Source organism: Condylostylus longicornis, unplaced genomic scaffold (genome assembly GCF_029603195.1).
Source record: "Condylostylus longicornis isolate FDR11 unplaced genomic scaffold, ASM2960319v2 ptg000001l, whole genome shotgun sequence".
Taxonomy (NCBI): Eukaryota; Metazoa; Arthropoda; class Insecta; order Diptera; family Dolichopodidae; genus Condylostylus; species Condylostylus longicornis.
In genome coordinates, this window is record NW_026577970.1 from 5,802,609 (window position 1) to 5,828,737 (window position 26,129).

Here is a 26,129-nt window from a genome sequence, read left to right on the forward strand (position 1 = left end):
AATTTTAAACGTTAATTTTATATTAACAATTTTCGTTAAAACACATATATTTTAACACCAGAGGAATTTATATTTAATACTTTTTACTTTCCCATATTTAGTATGAACCTATTAATATTCACATCCTGCTGGATGGCTCCTAAAATAATATAATCATATCATATTAATTAAATAAAATTTATACTAGATTAAAATAAAATTTACGTTATAATGTCACCAGTTCCATCTTCTCGGCATTCAATTTCTTGACATATAAATTGTGGATGCTTGTGACGTCCTGGTTCAACAACCAAATCTTTGCTAATATAACATTTTCCAGGATAATCTACATAGAGTTTAGAAAATATTTGTGTATTACGTTTTTTTTAAATATTGTTAATAATTTGAGAATTTACGTGATTAAAAATTTGGTACCTGGGTGTGAAAAATTTGTAGTATAAAAATGACTTCCAAAAATCGTTGCTATTGAAAAATTCAAAATAAATAATATGCTAAAAGTTAGTACAGATTTCATGATTTTCTTCTTCTTATCAGATATTTTGTAGAAATTATTTTCTTTTTTTAGAAATGAGTTATGCTTTCGTTTGTAATGGACAAGTCACATTGATTAATCTTCAATAACTAAATTAAGTCGTTCATCGATCTTTGCTTATAATTAAAAACAAAAAAAATAAACTTCATGATAAGGACAAAAATGACTTATAAATAAATACAGGGTCCATAAGAAATAACACTTCGAAATATAATTTAGAAAAACTGTCAAATTTTATTTTAACAAAAAATTAATCGAAGTAAAAATTACAATGTAAATGATCAAAGTGTTCACCACGCGTTTACATTTGATATTATTTACCTCAATTCTGACTTATTTGGCAATTAAAATTTTATTATTGAATATCATAACTCTTAAATATGTTTGTGTATATATTAAAATTTTTATAATGTGGCAGCAAGCTTACAGGTGAAATAGTAAAAATACTGTTTGAAATCTCTTAACAGATCTTTTTTTAGGTTGCAATAAAAGAGAGAGCAAAAGGTTACTACTGTTAAGTCTGTAAATAATGTATACAAATCAAACGATCATTAAATATTCTTTCTTTTATTAAAAATTTACCAAAAGTCACGTACAGAAAAAAGTTGTTTTTGACAGACCTTGTACAAAATATACATAAAACTTTTAAGAATACAATAACATTAAATATAGTGCAGTGGAAAGAAGTACAACTACAGCAATATTACATAAGTAATAACACATACATAATGAATATATTTACGTACATACACAAACATACACGGGGTTTAGCCATAAATATTTAAATTGTAAATTTTTGCTAATATTTTTTGAAATTTTTTTCGAAGACTAGATTAGGTATAGCAATTGTTTTCATATAGTGAAAATTAAATAAGTAAAAAAAAGTTTATTATATTTTATTGAATACTCATGAGATAAACAACGCGAGTGATTTCGTATAATAAGAGCGTTCTTACAGACGCTAATCGATGCACGAATAAGGAAACATAATTGAGGACATGCGTTAGACTGGTTGGACCAAATTATAATCATATAATTATGCATACGAAATTTGATAGCGAAACAGTTAAAGGGCAAAAAATTTTTTAAACTAATTTCGATATGTAAAGCATTTTACATATCAAAATTAGTTTATATTGCTACGAATCGGGCTCAATGACTTCAACAATTTCCCGTCGATGCTATTGGATATTGATTATTGATATTAAAACGATAAGAATATTTGAATAAGAACTTTACGAATTTACGTGCCTTATCATAAACTTATATAAAGAATTGTTTATTTGAAAATTTCTTTTAAATCTCTCAAATAATTTTAGTGTTATACTTGTTTCTTTCATAACTCTGTTTTTAACAATATAAAAGTTGTGATCTCACTGGCTTAAATTCTTTAAGTTAGTTTGTTTTAAAAGAAAATAATATAGTTAATTTGAAATATTATTTATTTGCTATTTATTAGATATACAAAGTAATAGAATGCGTTTTTATAAAAAAAAAATGTGCAATATAATATTAGCGATCATTAATAATATAATTTATACTCGTATTTGTACTTCAAAAAAGAAAAATGTTTACTCTATATGAGGTCTTTCAAATCATAATTTATGTAAGACCATATAATTTGTGCGTTAAGTAGTGAACTGTTAATATGTGTGTTTTGCAACCTGTTTTAAAGACTTCTTCACACTTTATGACCTTTTACAGTTAAATGTTGGACAACAATCTGGATATTGTTTTCTTAAATTTCCATCAACTTTTGTACAACCGCTGCCGGCTTGATTGAGTGGGCATCTAAAAAAGTAAGAATTTAAAAAAATAAAATGTTATTAAATTCAAATATGAATTGTTAGTATTCAAATTATTTGACCTTGTGATGTGATTATTTGACCTTGTGATGAAATTTTTGGCAAACGACCATTATATGCAAAAAAAATTTAGAGGAAAACATATGGGTAAGGTGTTCGTTTTCTATTTCATATGAAAATTAATAATATTTTGAGGTTCCCACACATCTTTGTGTTAAAATTAATCACAATGAGGAGCTCATTATTAAGTCAGTTAGGAGATCTTAGTGAATATTATAAAATATAAATTATAGTGATTTTAAATATACATGATCATATATAGTACATGTACACCGAAAGGATGAAATTGGTTTGATTTATCATGAAAAAGATGAGAAGATGTAACTTGAATCACTTTGTTGTCACTTAGATTTTACGTATATATTGTTTTAGTATATTATCTTACGTTATTGCTTGTTTGACTCCATTATCTTTGCATTCGTATTTGACACATTGACCAACTGGTCGATATTCTGTACCAACATCCCAATAATGATTTGTGTTTTTGTCATGGCATTTTGGTTCTGAAAAAATAATAAAATTTTAAATATTTTACATTATAGCTTCAAAATTTTTAGTTTTTGTAAACGAAAATCCTTCACTTCAGAATCAGAACTGAATACTTTTTCAGATTTATTTTCATTAATTATGGAATCTTCTATAAAGTAATTAAAAAGAAATGCCTTTTTGGTTTTATCTTCTATTGCAATAATAATTTTTGAATTACACGCCATTTGTATTTTTATATAAAAAACATAATAATTTATTTTCTTTTGAATTTTAGAATCGCCAACTGACACTATAAACTAGAGTTCTTTTGTGAATTACAAAACAAAAATACCCTATATGGTTATGTGGTCTTGCTTTTCTGTTTTACGTTTTTTATAGTTACAGTGACAACAAATATTTAAAAACAAACAGGAATGTTGCCATATCCAAATAAATTTATATATAAATCAAAGCCAATCACGAACGTCGCGTAAAAACACATTACGACTTCCGGAATTAAAAGTATTTATAGCTGAGTGTAAATTACTATATCGAAGGCTAAAAAACCTTGGTACAGAACTATTCTACAAGTATATGAACAAATTTTCTGTTTTATTTTGTTATGTATATATTAAAGTATAATAGCAATAAACTAGCGACTCTGCATTTTGAATTATGTCATTGTTCTGGAAAATGTGTGATATGTCCAAACAACCGTGTTGTCAACTTACGAATGTTATGCAATCATGAAACATATTTATACGTTACTTTCTTTATTACATTATTATTATTCATTTTCTTTAACACTTTGCATTTTAATTAACAATCCTATAATTATTTTCAATTATATGTCTAAAATATATATATATATATATATATGTTTTCAAGACGAATAGTACTTTATAAAATTTATATTTCTAAATTTATAAAAAAAGAAATCATACTCGTCGCTGCTGCCTCAGTAAATGATACGCACGTTGTAAATATCAAAACGCAACAAAAATAAATTAAAAATTTCATCTTTACTTGTAGATTGATTCCGTTTTACTAAATATTATTTATTTTAATTTGTAAGGAAATGTTTTCAAAACAAATATTATTTAATTAATTATACGTATTTGTGGTGTTTTATTTAAAATTTTCAGTTAAATATTTATATTATATGTAAAAAATAACTTGATAACCTATGCTTGATACTACATAAGGGTTATCTATATAATTTTATTATTGTAAATGGACAAAAATTTGAATTACTCATTGGATCGTATAGCATGAAGAAAATCATTAAATAAATTTTTATATATTCTAAATTGATTGTGCTATTTAATTTAACTTTAGGTTGACTTTTGGTAATTATTGTTATTTTACAAACAATTGAGAAAATTACAAAGATATCTGGTGTAATACAATGTGGACAATAAAATACAATATGTGTAATGTGAGGTACTACTAACTTGTAATATTTCATTGTATAGTTTATAGACGCTGGTGTAGTTGGAAGCGTTGTACATTTCAAGTGTCATATCCCCTTAAATGGAAAGTGATTGTTATTTGAACACAATCATATATATTGAGGTAAAGAACGCTTACGATAAGAAAAAATTATTTCATCAAAATTTTAATGCCTAAATATATGCATTTTCTCGTGTTAGAAAAATATAAGAAATGATAATTAAAGTGGTAGCATATTCTGTAATGGTAACTGTATTAGAGGCCTATACTTCTTCAATTGATTCTTGTGTGTTATGTTTTGCCATTATGCGATATTGATATGCGAATCAATTTATAATTAAAGCATTTTTAATATTTTGTTCTTAGGAGTTCACTAATTTTTAAATATAAGAATTATTAAGATAAGAATTTTTTTTATTTAAAACAAATTTTAGTACAAAATTCCGCGATATAGTTTTAATTTGTATTTTAAATTAAGAAAAGTTTTAAATAAATATTTTTTGAGATTTCGTAATATATACTTAAAAAATTATTTAAAGAAATTCAATAAAAAAAAAATAATTACAAATTCAAATTATTGCATAATAGCAATATCGCTTGAACTTGATTACAAAATATTGAATTCACCTTCAAAACGAAAGCGAGATCTTCGCTTACTTTGCATTCAATTATACATAGTATGTGCAATATAAATATATACATACATACAACATTTTGACGTAATATCTATAGTTACTTTTATCCGGGTTAAATATTTTTCATTTAAATATTAAAATGAAATCATCAATGGAATCTACTTTTTACAATATTTTTAATGGTACCTTCCTCGATAAAATATCTTATATATTCATGAGAAATTCATTTTTGCTTTTATCATTTCATGCTTGAAAATTTTTTAAGTAACACTCAGAAAAATATTAAACATTATTTTATCTAATTATAAGAAAAAATGTAGATTATTTTTAGGCATTATCAGAGACAATTCAACACATTTTTCGATTACTTTTTGTGGTGGTATCGAAAATAAATTGTCTATGTTGATTTCTCAACAACAGTTGAATCAATTAATATCAGTATTTTTCGCGTTATTCGTACATAAGGGCGGGTATTGTTCAGAAAAGGTCTTTGTACTAAAATAGACGTAATAGAATGACCGTTTTTAAAAAAATTCTTGTCGAATATTAATGCAATTCATAGATTTTTCGACAAATAAACAAAATGGGATGCAATCAGAACATAACCGATGAGTACTGTCATAATTTTTTAATAAATTCACACTAGTATTCTTGCTTCTTTTAATTCTTCTCCTAATTTCGGGTAGTGACAGGCTGCACTTCTTTATGCAAAGCTGCTTTTTTTTCGGGAGTTGATTTCGCCAGATCTACTTAATTTTAACTTTGTAACTTTTGAATTGTCTTAATTTTTTTACTTTGTCTTAACTTTGTAACTAAGTTAATAAACGACGCATATTGATTTTATTCTTGTTCAAAAGCATTATTCTAAATTAACTCTATAGAACAAAGATATCGTCCGCCTCTACTCAATTATCTGCTAATGGTCTCTTATTATTCTTGAACTTTTAAGCATCCCCATTTTTATGAACATCATTGTATTTCGGAATAGTGATAAACGTCCAGTTGTTTTTAACTGACAACTGATAAATTCATTATATCCTAATAAATTCATAGTATCTCCACTCATTGCAATGCAGTCGGTCAGATTTTACTAAAATTAATTTTTTTCGTTATTTCTTTCAACTTCATTCTTCTACCGTATAATTAGAAACACACCCTACATGTACCTGCTCTTATTGAAATACAGGTTAAAAGTTAAAAACTTTATCAGCACAAACTAAAATTACGATTTTTAACTTGAGTGTATTTTTCTAAAAAAAAAATTGTTTAAAGTTTTTTTTTTGCTCAATAAAACAGTGAAGAAAATAAATACGTTTGCGAGAGTAACTGAAAAAGCAGTTACATGAAAATCGTCATTTGTTCCACACTAGAATTCAAATTCTTATATTAAAATTAAAATTTTTATTTAAAACTTAATTATTACCAAATTGAAATTCTAATATTTTTTATGGAATAACGAAAAATTTAGTGATCAGCGTTTGAAATTTTAGGGAATCACAATCAGTCACGTAACTACTTAATCAAAGAATCAATTACATAACAGCATCCAAATATGTTGTTTATACATAAATTGAGCATTTATTTTATTATTAATTCTCTTTTCCTCATTGGATTTATTCAAGCTTATGAGCAATATATTGGTAACGCGAGACATGATGGTTAGTATAACAGAAACAAAAATCAAGTTACTTTTTTATATCTGATTTTATTAATAAAAATATTATTACATATGTACATATGTGCGTATATAAAACTTTAGATTATCCTAACAAATGCTATCATCAGGATACTGGAAAAGCAATGGAATTTGGTGAAGTTTGGAGACCGACAAATAGAAAATATCACTGCGAAAAATTAACATGTAGAGATGATTACGTAATTATGATTAACAGGTATACAAATTTTTTTATTATGGTTTCCATATGTGTTTATACTTATATATTTTCATTTTACTTTTGTAATATTAAAATGTTAATATAGCTGTCCTAGATATCAAGTAACAGAGAACTGTAAAGTCATATCAAATGATTACACTCAACCATATCCAAAATGTTGTCCATCACTTGCATGTCGTGATCGAAATGGAAATTTATCAGTACGACCCACACATACTGAATATGAAGATATTAATAACATTTTAGTTTAGAATTTAGAGCAAAAAATTTATAAGTCAAAAAATTTTACAAATTAAAAAAAATTGTTAATATTCTTTGTTAATTTAATTTATATTCTTTATCGTGGTTATTCTTAATTTATAAAAATGTTATGTGCGAAGCTATACTATGTACTGAAAAGCACAACAGAATGCTATCGAAACAGTTTCCATTTCAGAACGTTTCTGTTAAAGTGAAGTAGTCGGAAAGCGTGTAAAACGATAAACGCCGTAATTCATAATCTTTTATAATTAGACAGCATAAGGAGCAATTTTTTTAAAGTACTAAAGCATTAGTTTAAGCATTATGCCAATCACGTTAATCACTTTCATTTGCAAATGACAGTTTTGTGCACTTATTTTTAAAAATAATCCTTACAAGTTCAAAAATTTATAATCAAAACTTCAATATAATCAAGCGTTTGCAATCATAATATGGAATATAAGACGCTAGCGTCAAAAATTATAGAGATTGGGATTCATGTTTACAAATGACGTCCTGAAAAGTGCCATTGGTTTTACCAGTGTTTTGTGTATCAATGTTTTCTTCCAATCTCAAATATAAACTTGTACAATAAACTTTTAATTTCTTTATTTATATTTGGCATTATATTATTATATTTGTCATAAAAAGAATTAGATTGAAAAACCGACGCTTTCGTAATTTCAACATTTTTGCTGAAAAGGACAAGAAACAATATGCTTTGTATATGAAAGGTGATTAAGACGAAGCATGGATTAGAAATTTGCTGTGCAACATTATAAAAACCAATTCGCAACTATACAGTCTTCGAGTGAACATTGATTTGGATTTATAAGAGCATAAGAATTTTGTTTCTCTATTCATGATCTTTTATTATACAATTAAACTATGTAGACTTTAAAGTAAGTATGCACATAAATGTGGAATAGAAAAAAAAGACAGAAATCAGAAACATTTTAGATTTGGTAAGCAATTAAGAAGTAAATTATTGGAATTATTTATGTTTCTACTTTATTTTTATTGTCATTTTTGTAAAAATTTTCTTTGTCCTCATCTTAATGTCAGATAGAGACAAACCGAGAAGAATATTTTCGCAATATTCTTTATCAAGGTTAATAACAGTCCATATTTTAATATTTATTTGTGTAGTCAATAGTGATAAACGTTCATATATAGAAATTTAATACAAGTGCATAAAAAATAGTTCAGATTTTTTTTATTATGATTATTGTAGGGTATTAAAAATTGCCCTCGAATCAGTATAGAAAAGTTTTTTATTTGTGTACTTGCTGGTTTTATTTTGCCGGACAAAAAAGATGTTAAAAATTTTAATAAAATTATTATTTTTTATTTTACTAAAGAAGGCGTTGGCCGGTGACTCTGAAAACATTTATATTTATCAAGGTAGAATCATAGAGTAAAATTTTTAACCAAAAGATTAATTTTGAAAATTTTTAGAAGAAGAAGTTACTAAATGCCTAGTGGATGATGTTCATTTTGAGCCGGGAATATATAAGAAACCATTTCCAAATAAATGCATGTATATATATTGTACGCCTGATGGTATTGCAACTATTGCAACGTAAATTATTTAATTGTTACATTTTTTACAATTTTAAAATTAATTAGTTATTTTTATTTTTGTAGTTGTCCACAACATGTGAACCCGCCAAAAGATTGTGAACACGGTCAATATTTATATCCTAATGGAGACTATCCGAAATGTTGCCGTAAGGAAATTATATGTAAAGAAGATATTTAAAAATAAAGATTTAAACAGTTAATTATTTTAATTTAAAATAATACTTAGCTACTTAGTTCTGAATTGGACTGGAAATTTTGCTATATAAATATATACATACATAATATCATTTACTTCTTTTTAAAAATCCGTAACGGTAACACAAACCTTTATATATGTATGGTATACGTATATGCGATATCCAAAATTGATTTTACTCTTGAAAAAGTAACATTCAAAACTGCAAAAAGTAATATCAAGTTCCTTGATATCATTTTGCAGTTTTGAAAATTTTTACTATCAAAAATTCTTTAAATTGACTTAAACCAGGTACAGGCAATAAAGTTTTTTTCTGAAGTTGAATGATCATAGAATAAAGGGATAAATTCCAAAACTGTAGCCAGTTTATAAATGATAAAAATCTGCAAACTAAATTTTCTCATTTTCCTTACAAAATTATTTTTATTCATTTTTTTTTTTAAGAAAAAATTTTTGAAATTTTAAAACAAAATTTGGAGTATTTTCTTCTGTATTTAACTTTTTTAAAGTACATGCGATTTTGAAGTTTTTTAATTATTTTAATTAGTAAAAATCAAAAATGTTGGTTTACAATCAGTCAGGCGTTTTTTTGCGTTAAGTCTCTCATTTTCAGAATTTAAGTTAACAGTTATCAAGCTCCTATTTTAATTTTAACTTGAAATGTAATACTTTGCTTCTTTCCCTCTCCTTCTCGAGTTATGAGACCTTAGAGCTCGTTATTCTAAAAAGCTCAAGCTTTTAACATTTTTCTATGACAGCTATAGGAAAATATGGCTGTTAGAGTCAATGTGATGAACTCATTTTAGAAGCTTATGAGATTTTCCTTCTTCTGGGATGACATTAATAACACTTTTTTTAATATTAACTACAAGCCCAAAATCTAAAAACCAAAAGTTTTAAAAACCCAAAAATCATTTGGGTTTTTAAAACTTTTTCTTTTAAAAATTTTTAAACTGGGGCCGCACGAATTAAAACAGGTTAAAATGCCTTCTAGCAGGTGGATGATAAGAACAGTTTTTGAATTGAAATCAATGAATCAAATTTTCTTATTTTCTTAGTAAATTATTTTTGTAAATTTTTTAAGAAAAGAATTTGAAATTTTATAACGAAATTCGGAATGTTTTTTAATATTTTTAATTTCTTCGGAAGCACTTGATGATCGATAAAAGTCAAAAAAGTTTGTTCATAATCAGCCTGTTTTCTAGTATTGAATCTCTAACTAAAGATTTAAAATAGATTCTCTTTTATTGGAATTCATCAAACAACATTTATGTCACTTTATTTTTCTTTATTGTATTTTAGAAAATTGAAAAGTTCAGTACAATATTTTCGTAATCCAGCAATATAAATATAAGCCGTTGCCAAGCTTCCACTTTTCAATTTCTATTTTAAGAATTTTAAACAATATTTAATGCTATAGACATTTACATATCTTAGTTATCTTTTCAGCACAAATTTATTGACCAGGTGGTGGTGGTGGTGGTCTTGGAGGTAACGGAGCACTCCTAAAATATAAATGCAATTGTATTAAATTTTTTTTTTAAATTTTAAATAAAATAAATTACGCAATGTAAGTGCCTTTTCCATTTTCTTCACAAGTAAAACTAACAAGTTCACCTAATTGATGTTTTCCAGGTTCGTAAACTTTACCATCAAATACACATTTTCCAGGATGAGCTGAAAAACATTAAAAAAGAAAAAAATTAGATTGCATTGATTAAGATTAATTTTGCTATCAAAATTAAAAATTTTTTTAAGCCTTTTCGAGGTTTCCATACAGAAAAATTTGGTAAAGTGCAATTTGGAAAAGTGCACAAATTATTAGCCATTTTTATCACTATTTTCTCATTGTTAAAGAGAAATTTAAAAATATGAAAATAAAAGCAATGCCACAAAACCTCATTAGAGCGTAATTTGGAGAATCCGTGTTAAATTTGGCTGCTCTTAAAGTAAACGAATTTACTGGTTTCAAAAGTTGCGTGCAATATTTTAATTTTTATAACATGTAAAATAAAATTTTTGAGTTTTTCTAGCTTATAAGTTATTATGTTCTTCATTTTATTAAAAATTTATTTTTACATTTAAAACAAAATTTTTTAAAAATTAATTTTGTTTAAGCTGATGTAATCAAGAACTTTAGTGGAACAAAGAACGTTACCACATCTTTGAACAATAATTGTGGAAATTAAATTTTTCCTGCATTTAACTCTAAAGTGATTAATTATATTTTTATTAATTGTTAACTTTCACATTAATAAATAGATATTACATAAAATAAATTAGTGTTATCTATAAGTATAATGTACATTAATTACTTGGACAAACTCAAAACATTATAGGTTTTTCTAAGATGCACAATCATCTCTAAAATTTCGTTGCAACTTTTTTATAAAATATTGGTGTCAGTGTATAATTGTTGCAAGTTGACATAGATTAATAGTATAGTTTTTTTAGTGTAATTAAGGTAAGTGAATTGATAAATTGATAAATTATAAAGGTAAGTATAGTTATTTAAAGAAATTAGTCACGTTATTAAAGTAATTAAGGTAACTAATAATTAACTACATTTTAGAATTTCTTCTATTGCATTGCAAGTACATATGTGTATGTACGCCAGCTGAATACAAACATAGAGTAATTTATAGCGTGATCGTGCATCTCACTATTTTACTCGTCAAGTAAGAAAAAGGTGAATAATTATCATATATTTGTATAAAGTAATTTTCGAGTGAGAAAAATTATTCGGTATTACGTATCTATTTCTTTTTACCGACCATACATAGTTTTCGGTGAGAAGACACTTCTCTATCGTAGTGAAGTGTAAACAAACTATTTTTAGCAACCATCTATTTTAGTCGGTCTGTCGGTCTGCAACTGGACGTTTACTACTGATCAAATACACATTTTTACGTATATAAAGATAAATAATCAACCGATTTCATTGAAATTTAGTATTTATATTGGAGGTGTCAAAACAATGAATCTATAAATTTTTGGAAAGATCAGGGCTCGGAAACTGATCTGGGGCTGACTTTACATTTTTTAATATTTGAGTTCTGGTTGATACCAGAAGTTCATAACGAACTTTTCGTATGATTCAGACGGCACAAAATGAAACTCTTTCTCTGAAATACTTTTCTCTAGATCTTTTGAAATACTTTTATTAATCTAGACAATATACATTTTATTTTTGAGGGTGAGGCGTTTAGTCGATAATTTGAGAAAAAATTCAAAAATTCAATTAAAAAAATGAGTAATTTTTTTGGAAATTATTAAATTTATTATTTTTATTAACAATTAATTGAATTCTTTTGCTCTTGAAATTCTTAGTTTTTGATAAAAAATTTTCGGATACAAGACCCTCAGCAACTACTTAGATATCACACATACATTAAACACTATTTCTATAATAACGATGAACTAAGCTATACTTTGCTATGACTTTAACGTGTTTTGGTTTATTCAAATATTCAATCCATGAAACAATTTTAAATCGAATAAAACTAAGAGATAATTTTGATTGAGTAACAATAAATAAAATTTTGCTATGTAATCATGGAATTAACAGCAACAGCAGGATTTATTGAGTTCCGTTAAAATTAAAGACTGTTTTTGTATTTTAAACGTTTTTTTCAAATAATTCAGTGTTGTCGGTAGTAGGTGACAAAATTTATTAAATTCGTGTTTATCAAATACTCAAATTAATATACAAGCTTTGAAGTCACAAAAATATTTCATTAAATTCCGCACTACTTTTATTAAAAGCAGTTAATCTAAGTTATACAAAATTAAATTATATCACTGTTTCTCACCTGGATCTGAATAATCTTTAGTAAATACTGTACTAGAGAATGTAATCGCTAGTAAAGCTGATAAAAAAATTAAAATTGTAAAACTTTTCATTTTTAAAAAATTTATAGTTAACGACTGTAGTTCCAATATTTAACTAATCGCTTTTATTTAAAAGCATCTTAAATTTTGTTTAAAAAAAATTTATTTGTTCACTATATTTTTCGCATATACCTGAGTGGGGATGTTTATAATGTGATTTTAAATAAATGCGGTTTTAAGAAAGTATTAAAGCAAATATTATTAAAATTGGACAAGTTTTGATTTTTCATTATCATACATTGTTTATTTTATTATGATTCGGTGCCTCAAAGTGAAGATGACATAAATCAATTTTTATGGTATGAGAATGAGATAAGCTCATATTTAGTTTTTTTTGAATAAAATCTTGTATTCTGGTAACATCCCATTTTACAATAGCAATTTTATGGAAATTTTGAGCAAATTTTTTATGAGGAAAAGGATTTTTTCTCACTTAAGCAATACAATAATTACCTGGTCTCAACGTTATCACCCATCTGCTTTTATTCCTCTTGGATTTTAAATTAGTTTTTCTTTCTACTTCATCATCTCCTTCCAAGAATGAAATAAAATCACACAGGCAAATATAAATGCTATATGAACTGTTATATTTAAAAGGTAATGTGTGTAAAAAACTGATTGTCATGACATAAAAATTGGGCTTGGAGAGAAATTCTTTATAAAGATATATCCAAACAGTAAAATTTGTCAAAATTCATAATTATTGTTGTAAACTTTCCTATAATGCGCAATTACATATGAATGAGTGTAAGAGTTTATGATGGACTAGCATGTATATACGATAACGGTCCCTAAATTATTATTTAAAAATATTTTTCTGCAGTATTCCATAAAAATTTTAATATACAGTAATTATATTTAAGTTGTGAATTTCATAATAAAATTAACCAGAAAGAGAGTTTTTTTTATTTTATTACCACATTTGACAGGTTTGTAGACATACAAAAAAAATCTGATGTGATCAGCATATAACCGACCGCATTGTGTATTGTCTAGTTAAATGAAAGTGTTACAGAATATTATAAAAATGTCTGTTAAATACTTCTTTCCAATTTTTAGGACATTAGTAATTAATGCTCACCAGTTAGTTTCGGTAACAACCAGAACTCAAATATCAAATTTCAAGAAATTTCATCAATTTGTTCTGTAGATATGGTGAAAAATGTAAAATCGGCCCGCAAATCAGTTCTCGAGCCCTGATCTTTCCAAAAAAGTTATATGTTCATTGCTTTAATATGAGGAATTCATATATTAAATTTCAATGAAATCGGTTGATTATTTCTCTTTATACACACAAAAGTGTATATTTGGCCCGTAGTAAACGTCTAGTTGCCGATGCCTGATTTCTTCCAAAACATACGAATTTTTGCGGATGGTCGAGCTGAGCTTATATATAAAATTTCAAGTAAATCGGTTGAATACTTTCTTCAAAATGTTCAAAAATGTAAAACAGGCCCGCTAAAAAGTGCAGTTCCCGAGGCCTGATATATACCAAAAGCTGATCGATCCGTGCCATGGTGGAAACAAACTTACATATAAAATTTCATCAAAATCGGTTCAGCCGAACTTGAGATACACGCGTGCACACACAGACCGACAGACCGACAGACGGACAGACCGACAGACCGACAGGTTGCTAAAAATAGTTTATTTACACTTCCCTACTATGGAGAAGTACGTTCCCACCGAAAACTCGATATGCAAAATTTGTTGCCATCACATAACCTACCTATTGTTTACACAATACGGTCGGTAAAAATTATCCATCCATGCATTTTAATGATTGAAGGCTACGAAATAAGGTGTGTTTTTTAAGGATTTCATATTATTGTTATTTATATAAGAGACACAAGTATTTTTTTCAGGTTTAAAATTAACAATTTAAGAAAATTTTTGAAAATTAAAAGATTACTTGTGTGAAAGTTGTTGAATAGAATGAACACAACACATCCTTGCTTTTAGTTTCCTTTGAGCATTAAAGGGTTCCTTAGATTGGTATAGGCCTTAATGGAAATGTGTGTTAATTTTGGTTTTTCTAAAACTGGCTCCACAGTTGCATGATTCATAATGTATGTTTGTGTCTAATAATTTATTTTTGAAAGATATTGTGCTCCACTAAAAATGCAACTATATTGAAAAAATAATCAGCAAAAGAAGTAATAATCCTACAATCCGCAATATTAATCAGTCATTTTTGACATTGTTCTATGTATTTGATGTATGAGCAAAAACTCATTGAAGCAGATCCTTTTGTAAATATCTTATTAACTCAGAATTAAGAAATTCATCATCTATTCGCAATGATAGATTTATATTCGTAAAAAAAAAGTGTACATATGCTTTTCGGAGAAAATTCTAGACTAAATTAATTTTCAAGCTAAAAATTCACTTAATATAGTATTATATACAAAATTGTAAGGGAGATAAAGTATTTTTAATCATAGTTTTTTTTTGCAGTAAAATTACTTTAAACTGGTCAAACATGTTTCATTTATGAAAACAAAAACTTAGTTCAAGTTCATGGTCATCAAATGCTAATAAGTACCATATGCTAAACTGCTTTCTTTTATTTTGTGTAAAATAATTTGATGCTCATTAGAAATCCATCGATATTTTTAAATACATACATACATATACATGTACATACTTATGTACAATTTAAAAGCTCTATGAATTATATATAAGCAAAGCTGGTGATATACGAAGTAATATTGCGATTGGTGAAGAAAAACTCCATATTTTACAAGTAATCTAAAAATGATCGTAATTCAGAGTAGTCAAGCACTTTGCCAAAGTTTTTTTTTGAACACTAAACTCCACATTAAAATTAATAATTTCCAAAAATTATGAAAATTAAAATTTCATATGAATGTTTTATAATTTGCTTATACGATAAAAGTAGTAATTCCTGCTTTACAAGTGCTCTGATATAATTCCATAAATTATGCAAAATTATACTTTTATATTTTTCAAATTTAAACAATTTCTATTGTTTTAGAAATTCAAAACAATAAAATGAATCTTTAAAAAATTCGTGAAAAAACAAACTAAAAAATTCAATCAAGAAATGGTTTGAAAATACTTATAATTAAGGACAGTAGATAGGCGGCCAAAAAATATGTCGATTTCCAAAAAAATATAATTAAAAATAATTTTATGGCATTAATCCATGTACATAAATTACAAGCTTATTCTCCAGAAATTTAGAGTACCTTTTACCATCATATATTCGGACTCGTATATGGGCAGAGATGGCGTTCGTCTGAAGATGAAATTGAGACACCGGACTTCGTAAATAGGCAATGTGGCAGAATTTTCGCCAAAAATAGCTCTTTTGAACTACTTCGCTAAATTAAGGGGCCGAACTTGTTAAAATAGCCGATTTTGAAATAGAAATTTATGATATTCTTTACTAACTAATACATATTAAGGCATATGAATATATCATAATTATTGCATACTTTCAGGATGAGGAGAAAATTAATATGTTCAAATAATAAAATGTTGAAATTGTACAATCGGCCAATATTCAATTACTATATATTCTGATAAGAAAACATTTACCATCACTCATTTGTTTTTATAAAAATTTCGTAAAGCTTTTAGAGTTTCAATGAGTTGCCAAAAATTAAATTTGTTAGGCGATACTGGGGAGAAGGGAATTCGGTAAAATTAAAAACTTACACAGAATGTAAAAAATTTATCAAAAATATCTACAACCCCTTATAAATATGTACATGTGTATATGTGCATAATTTAAAAACAATACAATCTATTTTAAGCATTTAGAAACTGTTTTTATAAAAAAATTTTTAGTACAAGGTGAACCCGTACAAACCCGATTTTTTTACTTAAAAATGTATTATTGAATATGTTATGCAATTTATTTAAGAAAATATATATATATATAAGATAAATTTTAAAATATTTGAGACAAGCATTCGAAAGCAGACATAGACATTGAGACTCGGAAACAATTTTTGCATCAGCTGCTCTTGGCTTATTATAATTTCAAAATTTGATCTTATATTGCTATTCTCATAACAGTCTTTTGGAACACAATCTCTAATTGGTTCTTAAATAAACAATGAACTAAAATAACTTTTAAAATATTGTTAATTTTGGAAGACGGAATGAAGAGTGACAAAAAAACAATATGATGGTACCAACAATGCATCAACAAAAACAATAGTTTTTGTGTGTTATGCACAATAATTATTAATTATAGAATAAAAAATTATTTTATACACAATAAACTAAATAATAAAAACTGGTTTATATTAAATTTCAATAACAATTTTATATTTAATAAAAGCAAACATTTACTTGGTCTCCCAGAAAGCGAAAAAAAAAATTAATTAAAATAAGTAAATAAAATATTGGTCAGGATTAATAGACAGACATGTACGCTAAATATGTAGTTAGCATAAGTTAACATATTAAAAAGCTAAAGCAAAGTCATTATGAATATGATAATTGTAAACAACTTTGAAATTGAACATAAGCGTATATAGAAACCTTATAACTTATGTAATAGCGTATAATTTATTTTTCTTTGGATAGAATCAACATATTATTCAAATAAAAAAAAATTATTCATGAATCTTTGTTTATAAGTGAATAATTAAAATTGAATACTACAAATATAATTTGTAAATAAAGAATCATACTTTCATTTAATTTTTTTTTTGAATCACAGTACAACTTTGTGATTGTGAACAGACGATAACGTAAAGAAGTTTGAATTTCAATGCAAAATAATTAGTCATTACCGGTGCGGAATACGAGTAATGAAATTAAACTGCAAATGCAGTATAAATTTATTGTTATGAAATTATATGATTGACATTTGTATATGAAACATCAAAACCAATGAAAGTAATAGATCTTTCCGCAAATGCAATGTATTACTAAATATAGCGGAAACTGCGCTTTGTGTGTGCTTATAAACAAAATTATGCTAATATAGCAAAACTGATTTTTGATTTTTGATTTTATAGAAAAATTAAAAATTCATACATTGCATATTTATCATGTATTGCAGTTTTGTAATACTGCAGTATTTTCATAATTTCTTGTTTTAGTTTCCATAATGGACGTTTGGAATTCCAAAATTTCGAATCAGTTTTGATTTTGATGAGGCAATATTTGTATTGTACATTTAAAATAAAGGTAACGATTTTTTCTTTTCTTTTTTGACAACTCTGACTGATGCACGTCACTTGTATTTAGATTTAGCTCTGAATTTTAGATTTCTTGTTGAATTATTAATAACTTAATAAATATGTAGTCTGTATGTATATACATATGTATGCGCAATTTCTTATGTAAATTTTGTAATTAATTTTAATTATTTTATTATTGACACTATATTAAATAAATATTTTTTTATGTTTATATTAAAATTTTTGAATTATACTTATGCTAAATAAATATTTTTTAATTATTAAATAATTATTTTTTAAAAAGCATCGAAATTTTTTAGAAACCTGTTAACACACCCTGTACAAAAAAAAAAACAATCAACTTAAAGCGTTTTCTTATAAAAACAGGATTTATTCTTCTAAACCATTTCTTAATAAGTAACTTAAGAATGAAGATGTTTTGGTTGAATTTTATTTTTATTTTAAATTTGACATTTCAAATAAATTTGGGTGAAATTGTTATGCGGAATAGTTACACGAGAAAAAATTTCGCTGATAAAGGTTTACTTTTTTATTTTTATTTTTTTCATTGTATGCAATTATCAATTATCAATAAAATAACAATTTCATTGTTGAATATTACATATGTATACATACATAATTATATAAGAAATTAATTAATAATTTTCAGATCATCCTGGCAGATGTGTTATACCCGAATTAGATTTAATATTGTCAGCTGGTGTAATTAAAAATCCAGATCCAGATTCATGTGAACAAATTTATTGTTCATCTAATGGAATGGCTATGTTTATTGCGTAATTTAATAACTACTAAAATTTTTGTATTTTTATATAAAAATGATATTAAAAATATTTTTTTTTAGGTGTCCACCTGTATTTGTTGAAGACGAAGATAATTGTTGGATTGGAGATCTTACAAGTCCACAATTACCTTTTCCAGAATGTTGTAAGAGGCAAATACATTGTTCAAGTCAAAACAAAAGACGACGAGGAGCAAGAATGGAAACTATTTTATAGGCATATAAAATAAAAAATTTATTATTATCTGTGATAGTATAAATACAAAACTATATATTATGAATATTAACTCAGTATTTTAAAATACTGAATACATATACTTTATATTCAAAGAAGAAAAAAATGGTATATGATTTGAAACAAACTGCAGCTAAAAATTTTAAAATAAAATTTTAAAACAAAAATTTCAATTAGCAATATTTTGTAGTCAAATAAATAAATTTATCTTTTCTAAAAAATTAATATGCCTATAATAAAATAAAAAAAAACCGAACTCTTGGGATTCTAAGTTAATAAATTTTTTATTTTTTGTTTTTTTAATTGATCCTGTTTTGGTTACAATACAAGATACATACTTGTTTACAAAATTTTAGAATTTTATTTTAATCATAGATAGTAAAAATGTTAACTATCGTGCTGTACCACATTTTATAAAAAAAAAAATTGTATTCAGTTAGACCCAATAAATTAGGAAAATTTTTGTTGCAACTTGTAAGTAATGAAAACAATCCATCGAAAAAAATAATGTCTTATAATTACTATACAGTTTTGCATAAATTTAGGAGACATTTCAATTTTCGAAAAATATAAAGCTTCAATTTTAATGACAAATCCTTTTATACAAAATAAAAACACAGGTATTCTTTTTGGTAACTGTTACACATTTTGGCTTTGGAAAAAGATATTGAAGAAATATTGGATCATAAATAAATATTTAGTAAATTTTGTGGGTTATTAGCTCAGAAGAGGAAGGACTAAAATACATAAAATGGAGAAAAAAATCCTTATCTTTATAAACTATTTAAGCTTCAAATCAATTTTAGGTATCTTATATAGGATGCAAGTAAATAAAAAAAATAACCGAAAACTGATACAGTTTGATAATTTAATTTAAAAGATAAACTTGAAAACCTGGCATTTTCGCAACAGTTTTTTTACCAACCTCTGAGTGTTTACTGAATTCACAAATTTCTCTTGGTTTGGACACATTGTTTTGTCTAAAAATTTGCATTTTCAAGATTTTGAAGAATAAACAAATAAAACATATAAATTTTTGCAATTTTAATTATAGCTATGCTTTAAATTTTTTTTCATTTTGTCATGTATACAAAAAAAAATTCTTCAGTGTTTTTTCTTTTTATAACTCGAGCAACATTCTGGAAATGGTTTCGTCGGATCTTCAGGTATATAATCATATTCATCTGGATTAGCCACAGCATATACACCACAACTAAAAATATTTTTATTAGAAGCCTTTTTTTTAATGTATAGATAATTTAAATTACTCTTTTCCTTTTAGCTCGTTATCTCCAGTACATTTGATTTCAGAACAATGACCATCAGTTTTCCAAGATTCTCCAACTTTATATAATTTTCCTTTATAATTACAATCTGTAGGATTTACATAGATAAAATAAAATTTAAGACAATATATAAAACCGCAGAAAGAAAAAAATAATGAACTCAAGAAAAAAAAAGTTGTTTTAAGCATAGAAGTATACAGAAACTTTGTATGTACATACATAATAACACATAAATATGTATTCTTGAATTATTGTATAACAGGTTATGCAATTAACTACATATCTTTTCTAGTGAATTTATTACCCGGCTTGTTAAGGAGCTTATATTTAAAGCGAAAGTGGATTTTCGATACATTTCCTTCAAATTTAAATATCACAACTGTTAATTTTTAAGCTAATCAAAAATTGACAGCTAAATCTGAAGAATAAACGTGGCTGAGTGGATAATTTTTTTATTTATTTGTGCATAGTAAAAAAAAAAATTTGATTTGTTTAAAATTTGGCAGCTGTATAATATTTAAGTCAAATATAAAAGCCAGATTCTCGAAATTCCGACGGAACTTTTACAAATATCCATTTCCCTTTATTTTTTATTACTCCTATATTAATAACGAATAAATTATAATAAAACACTGTTAAAAATATATAATCCATACATACATACGTACATATATAATTTCGAAATGTCTTTAAAAACAAAAATGTTTTGCACATAAAATACGTACATACTAACAAGCTAATAATTAGTTGATAATTAAAAATTTTAAATTATATTGTACATATAATGTACATAAAAGTTTATACATACCTGCTAATACGGAAATTATGCTTAATGCTATTAAGCCAAAAAATATTATAAATTTCATTTTTTTGAATAGTCCAAATTTTGCACAAAAATAAAGATTAGCGTACAATCTTTACCAGTAGGTTAAGAAGTCTAAAATTAATTTACAAAAATTTTCCTTATTTATTCTTGTTTATTTATACTAAAGTTCCCTCCACTTCTTTATTTAAATTTATACATATACATTTATATACTTAGTTTTTCTAAAAGCATTGTTTGAACTTCCACGACAGTAAAGAAACGATAATATATAGCCGATTGTAGCGTACATATATGTATATAATGCCGTTGTGTGAGAATATAAAAATAATATTTATAATAAAATATAAATTTATGTTCTAAATTAGCCATATACATACGACCTAACCTAACATTTCTTACAACAACAATATCAAATTTCTTATTTAACATCAAGAAATAAATAGTCTCCATTAATTTTCAGCAGGTAATAACCATTGTTTATGCACTAGTGAATTTTTTAAGTAGAGGTCACGAAAAAGTGGTACACATATTTATTTCTTCTTCATAAAATAAAAGCAATTATAGCTTAATATTTAAGAAAATTGAGCACAAAGAGTAAAATTACATAATATCAGAGTAAAATTTCTCTCTGTATTTGAAGTTTTAGTAGAAAGAATTTAAAATGAAATTATCAATATTATTCCTCATTATTATACACAAACACGAAAATATTGTTTTGTATATGTTAAAATAGATCTGATAATCCTAGTGAGAGGCTTTAAAGAAGTTTCATATAGTGAGCTTTACTTAAAAAAACAATTTAGAATTTTTGTGAAGAAAAGTCTTACAATTAGTTTAGAAAAACTATTCAAAGTGACAACAAAATGAATTTTTTATTTAACATATTGTTCTTTTTGGTAATAATGCAGATGACTGCATTAGTTTACCCAAGTTAGTATGATAAACTAGAATATTTAATTATCTAAATTTACAGAGGAAAATTGTTGAATATACATTAAAATATTTTATACATTTTTAGCATCAATTCCCGTTTGCTTCTACACTGATTCAAAACAAGAAAGCCATTTATTAAAATATCATGCTGAAACTGGCGGAGATGTTTTTATTGATTATGTTGAAGGAAATAGTGGATTATGTACTAAAAGAGCTCATTGTCCAAAAAATTTCGATTTAAAAGTTGAAGAGTAAATATAAAATCATAAATTAAAATTATTCAATTTGAAGCACATACAAATATAAAATTTATTTTTTTTAGATGCTCTTATTTAAGATTGACTTGTGACACTGTTAAACAATATGTAGGTGACTTCCCGAAATGCTGTTTAAAGTGTTAAGTATGTATGCATTTATGTACCTACATATACATACATAAATTACAACTGTTGAAACTTATAAACAGTTATTAATTTTTAAAATTAATTTGTTTTAAAAGAAAATTCTATAATAAATTTAAAAATCTATTTACACTAGTAATTGTTTTTTGTTAAACTATAAAGCATTAATGCAACACTGAAGTTGGTATAGGTAATTGTACTTCGACATATGGACGTACGAACCAATAAAGAGAATGCGCATATTATAAACAGTGATTAATTTATTTACTTATTTAAAATAATTTTGGATTAGCAAAGATTTTTAAATTTGTAAATTTAATTAAAATTGTAAGACACTTTTTATTCAAAAATTTTGCATCAATGGCTGACAAAGCTTGTTGGCACAAGTCGTCGTGTAAGCAGGCATATTAAAAATTTAAATTAAATACTAAAGTTATGAATATTGATTAAACTAAAATTGCTAAGATTCAAAAGCAATAAAACAATTATTATTCGATAATTATAGTTAACGTATACATGTATGTATGTACAGATTTTAAATTGTCATAAATGTCGAATTGAAATAATAATCCGAAGAAATACATACACAATTAAAAGGCAAATAATATTATAGTAATAGATTAAAATTTTCCTTTGTAATCAAAAAATTTTATTACCTACAAGAGATCAACATGGGTTACACTTACAACTTTTTTTATCAATATAAAATGAAAATATTTACATATGTTTTTTCCTAGAAAACAAATTTTTATCTCCCACACGACTAATATTTTGGTTGAGATATGGGTCTGATAGATTCGAGCTCAGAAAAGAGCATTTTAGCTTCGATTTAAAATTTAAAAATTGATGATTAAATTTTGAATTTTCCTGTAAACATACATACATATGTACATATAAGAAATACTCGTAATATATTAGCCTTGTGTGTATTGCATTAACGTAAAATATGTAACTGTTAATTATTATCACAATAATGTTCATAAATGTGTATGAAAATAAGAAACTATGTATATGTTTGTATGTATATGCGTATGTAGTAGAAAAATTACAAGTTATTTATATTATTCACAAGCTTATAGTTTTAGCAGAATTTTAAAATTCTCTTTTATTAACATTTTACATTAAATGAACTTCATTTTGTTTTAAATATACTGATAACAAATTACATATTTAAATTAATTTAATAAAATAAAATAAAATTAGGATTTTTTTAATTGCGTTTTTATACCGCTTTAATATGTTGCTCGGAATATACAAAATATATTTCTTATTCATTTTGAATATTTCTTTTCAAGTGGAGTTAGCTAATTCTGTTATTGTTGAAACAGAAAATGGCAAAATACGTGGGAAGATAGGTGAGAATTATATTTCGTTCTTGTCAGTACCATTTGCAGAACCACCTGTAGGCGAATATCGTTTTGAACCTCCATTATCTATAAAAAAAAACTGGAGTGATATTCTTGATTGTACACAAATGCCAAATGAATGTTTACAATGGAATCATTTTATTTTACATGGAGATCGCCTTTTGGGCAACGAAGACTGTTTATATTTGAATATATTTATGCCAAAACTGAACTCTACTGAATTATTTCCCGTTGTTATTTTTATACATGGTGGTGCTTTTCAATATGGGACAGGAAATGTTTTTCGGCCAGATTTACTTATGCAAAATCCAAATGTTGTTGTAGTCACAATATCATACAGATTGGGACCTCTTGGATTTCTAAAATCTGATAAAAATAATATTTCTGCAAATTTAGGTTTAAAAGATCAACGTCTTGCTTTACAATGGATTAAAAGAAATATAAAAAATTTCAGAGGAAATCCAGAACAAATTGTTTTGACCGGTTTTTCTGCAGGCGGTGCTAGTGTCCATATGCATCTTTTAAAAGAAGATATTCAAAATTTAATAACATCTGCTGTTTCATTTAGTGGTACAGTATTTTGTCCATGGGTCCTAGTAAATGATGCAGAAGAGAAAACTGAATTATTGGCATCCATGTTAAATTGTACATCTGAAAACACTAATTCATTAAAAACTTGTTTAAAAGCCCAACCAGCCGAAAATATTGTTAGAGCTATTGGTAAACTTCAATTTGCACATTATTATCCATTTAGAATTTTTGGGCCAGTAATTGAAACGAATTCGATTGACGATTCATTTTTAAACCAAGAACCTGAGAATATTATTAAACATTCCAATATTGCGAACATTCCATGGTTAATTGCATACACATCAGAGGATGGAGGATATAACGCAGCCGAGCTAATGAAAAAATCTGATAAAGGAGAATACATTGATGAATTTTGGGAAAAATTTGATGATTTGGCTCCGAAAGCTTTATTTTATGAAGAAAAATTATCACAATTGGAAGCTAAAAAATATTCTGAACTTTTGAAACAAAAATATAAAATTTATGAGAACGACACAAATTTGGAAAAATATTTTAAAATTCAGAAAATATTTACTGATGAACTATTTGCAAAAGGCTCTCTGAAAGCTATTAAACTACATAAAGACTTTACAAAATCACATATTTCTGCTTACATATATGAGAATCCTTCACCAAAAGGAATTGGAAATCTAATTTCCGAAAGAGATGATATTGATTTCGGTATATTAAAAATTCAATATTATAATTGCTACAAACTTAAATCATAATTGTATTTGTTTTTTAATAGGTTGCACACATGGCGACGATGTTTTTTTAATGTTTAACGTTCCTCATAGAGACAGCGGTGTGCCATTTCGAGATGATGAAATTGAAATTTCAAATAAATTTCTTTCAATGTTAAAAGAATTTGCCAAAACTGGGTAGGTAAATATTTTTGTAATTTTAACAAATAGTTAACAAATATGTACACACAAATGAATACTTATACATACTTATGTATGTATATCCAAATAATATCATCTTTCAATCGATCCACAATTGTAACTACATATGTATGTACATATTATGTATTTATTATGTACTATGTATGCAAGTTAATAATGTGAACTTATTTCAAAAAAATTTAAATAAGTTGCCAATCGATTTGTTTACCAGCGACCAATTTGCGAACGATCAGTTATCCTATTCAGTTATATTCAGGTATATTCTATGTAAAATTTCAGATTAGTTAATTTTGGAGATGTACCTTTACCGGAGAACAAAAAGGATAAGAGTATACAAATTTTACACATAACAAAAAACAAACCGGTAATAATGGAGTTTGATGACATCTTATAATATCGTATAAGTTGAGCAGCTAATAAAATAGGGTAGGTTACACAAAAAGTGAAACCGTTCACTGTATATTAGACAGCACCAAAAACTTTGTTAATAAATACTTACACATATGTATGTACATATGTATTTGTTTGAATAAAATATTTATTTTTCAAAAAAAAAAAATTGGCGTTGTACCTAAATTAAGAAACTACTCTTTTTACATTAGGAGGACCAGTTTTTTAAAGAAAACGATATGGGAACCCTATGAAATTTGCATTTTAACTCAAGTGTACACATATGCAACTGTATGATGCCATGCAATTAAAGCAATCAAACAGTTTGTAATTTTTTACAAATTGATTGCAATTTTTAGCTCCTACGAAATATTGTAACTATTCATAATTGAGTGTAAGTATTTTACAATCAAGCAGTAATTGCATCTAAATTCATCTAAACAGTAATTATCCCCAAAATTTATATTATTTTCTGATACTTCATTCTTGTT

At 25.7% G+C, this 26,129-nt stretch overlaps 5 protein-coding genes and 2 long non-coding RNA genes across 7 annotated transcripts; 5 read left to right on the forward strand and 2 right to left on the reverse strand.

Moving 5' to 3' along the window:
* Nucleotides 1-2,138: 2,138 nt before the first annotated feature.
* Nucleotides 2,139-3,948, reverse strand: LOC129618487 (venom peptide HsVx1-like). Its single transcript, XM_055533275.1, has 3 exons — nucleotides 3,810-3,948; nucleotides 2,783-2,900; nucleotides 2,139-2,323 (listed from the first exon to the last, which is right to left on the reverse strand). The coding sequence occupies exons 1-3, from the start codon at nucleotides 3,883-3,885 to the stop codon at nucleotides 2,221-2,223; spliced, it is 297 nt and encodes a 98-aa protein (XP_055389250.1). The 5' UTR covers nucleotides 3,886-3,948; the 3' UTR covers nucleotides 2,139-2,220.
* Nucleotides 3,949-5,841: 1,893 nt separating this feature from the next.
* On the forward strand, nucleotides 5,842-7,143 carry LOC129618452 (uncharacterized). The gene is made up of 3 exons (XM_055533204.1): nucleotides 5,842-6,610; nucleotides 6,712-6,844; nucleotides 6,933-7,143. Exons 1-3 carry the CDS (start codon nucleotides 6,505-6,507, stop codon nucleotides 7,096-7,098), a joined length of 405 nt encoding a protein of 134 aa, XP_055389179.1. The 5' UTR covers nucleotides 5,842-6,504; the 3' UTR covers nucleotides 7,099-7,143.
* Nucleotides 7,144-8,343: 1,200 nt separating this feature from the next.
* LOC129619077 (uncharacterized) lies at nucleotides 8,344-8,849 on the forward strand. The gene is made up of 3 exons (XM_055534163.1): nucleotides 8,344-8,491; nucleotides 8,546-8,669; nucleotides 8,735-8,849. Exons 1-3 carry the CDS (start codon nucleotides 8,404-8,406, stop codon nucleotides 8,847-8,849), a joined length of 327 nt encoding a protein of 108 aa, XP_055390138.1. The 5' UTR covers nucleotides 8,344-8,403.
* A 9,422-nt stretch (nucleotides 8,850-18,271) lies between these two features.
* Nucleotides 18,272-19,066, forward strand: LOC129618879 (uncharacterized). The gene is made up of 3 exons (XM_055533909.1): nucleotides 18,272-18,463; nucleotides 18,594-18,720; nucleotides 18,789-19,066. Exons 1-3 carry the CDS (start codon nucleotides 18,352-18,354, stop codon nucleotides 18,940-18,942), a joined length of 393 nt encoding a protein of 130 aa, XP_055389884.1. The 5' UTR covers nucleotides 18,272-18,351; the 3' UTR covers nucleotides 18,943-19,066.
* A 927-nt stretch (nucleotides 19,067-19,993) lies between these two features.
* On the reverse strand, nucleotides 19,994-21,218 carry LOC129619361 (uncharacterized). Its single transcript, XR_008697861.1, has 2 exons — nucleotides 21,055-21,218; nucleotides 19,994-20,334 (listed from the first exon to the last, which is right to left on the reverse strand). It is a non-coding gene; the product is annotated as an uncharacterized LOC129619361 (long non-coding RNA).
* Nucleotides 21,219-22,096: 878 nt separating this feature from the next.
* Nucleotides 22,097-22,541, forward strand: LOC129618666 (uncharacterized). Its single transcript, XR_008697820.1, has 2 exons — nucleotides 22,097-22,256; nucleotides 22,328-22,541. It is a non-coding gene; the product is annotated as an uncharacterized LOC129618666 (long non-coding RNA).
* Nucleotides 22,542-23,643: 1,102 nt separating this feature from the next.
* LOC129619087 (esterase P-like) lies at nucleotides 23,644-25,642 on the forward strand. Its single transcript, XM_055534175.1, has 3 exons — nucleotides 23,644-25,024; nucleotides 25,092-25,224; nucleotides 25,528-25,642. Exons 1-3 carry the CDS (start codon nucleotides 23,644-23,646, stop codon nucleotides 25,640-25,642), a joined length of 1,629 nt encoding a protein of 542 aa, XP_055390150.1.
* The last annotated feature ends 487 nt before the right edge of the window (nucleotides 25,643-26,129 follow it).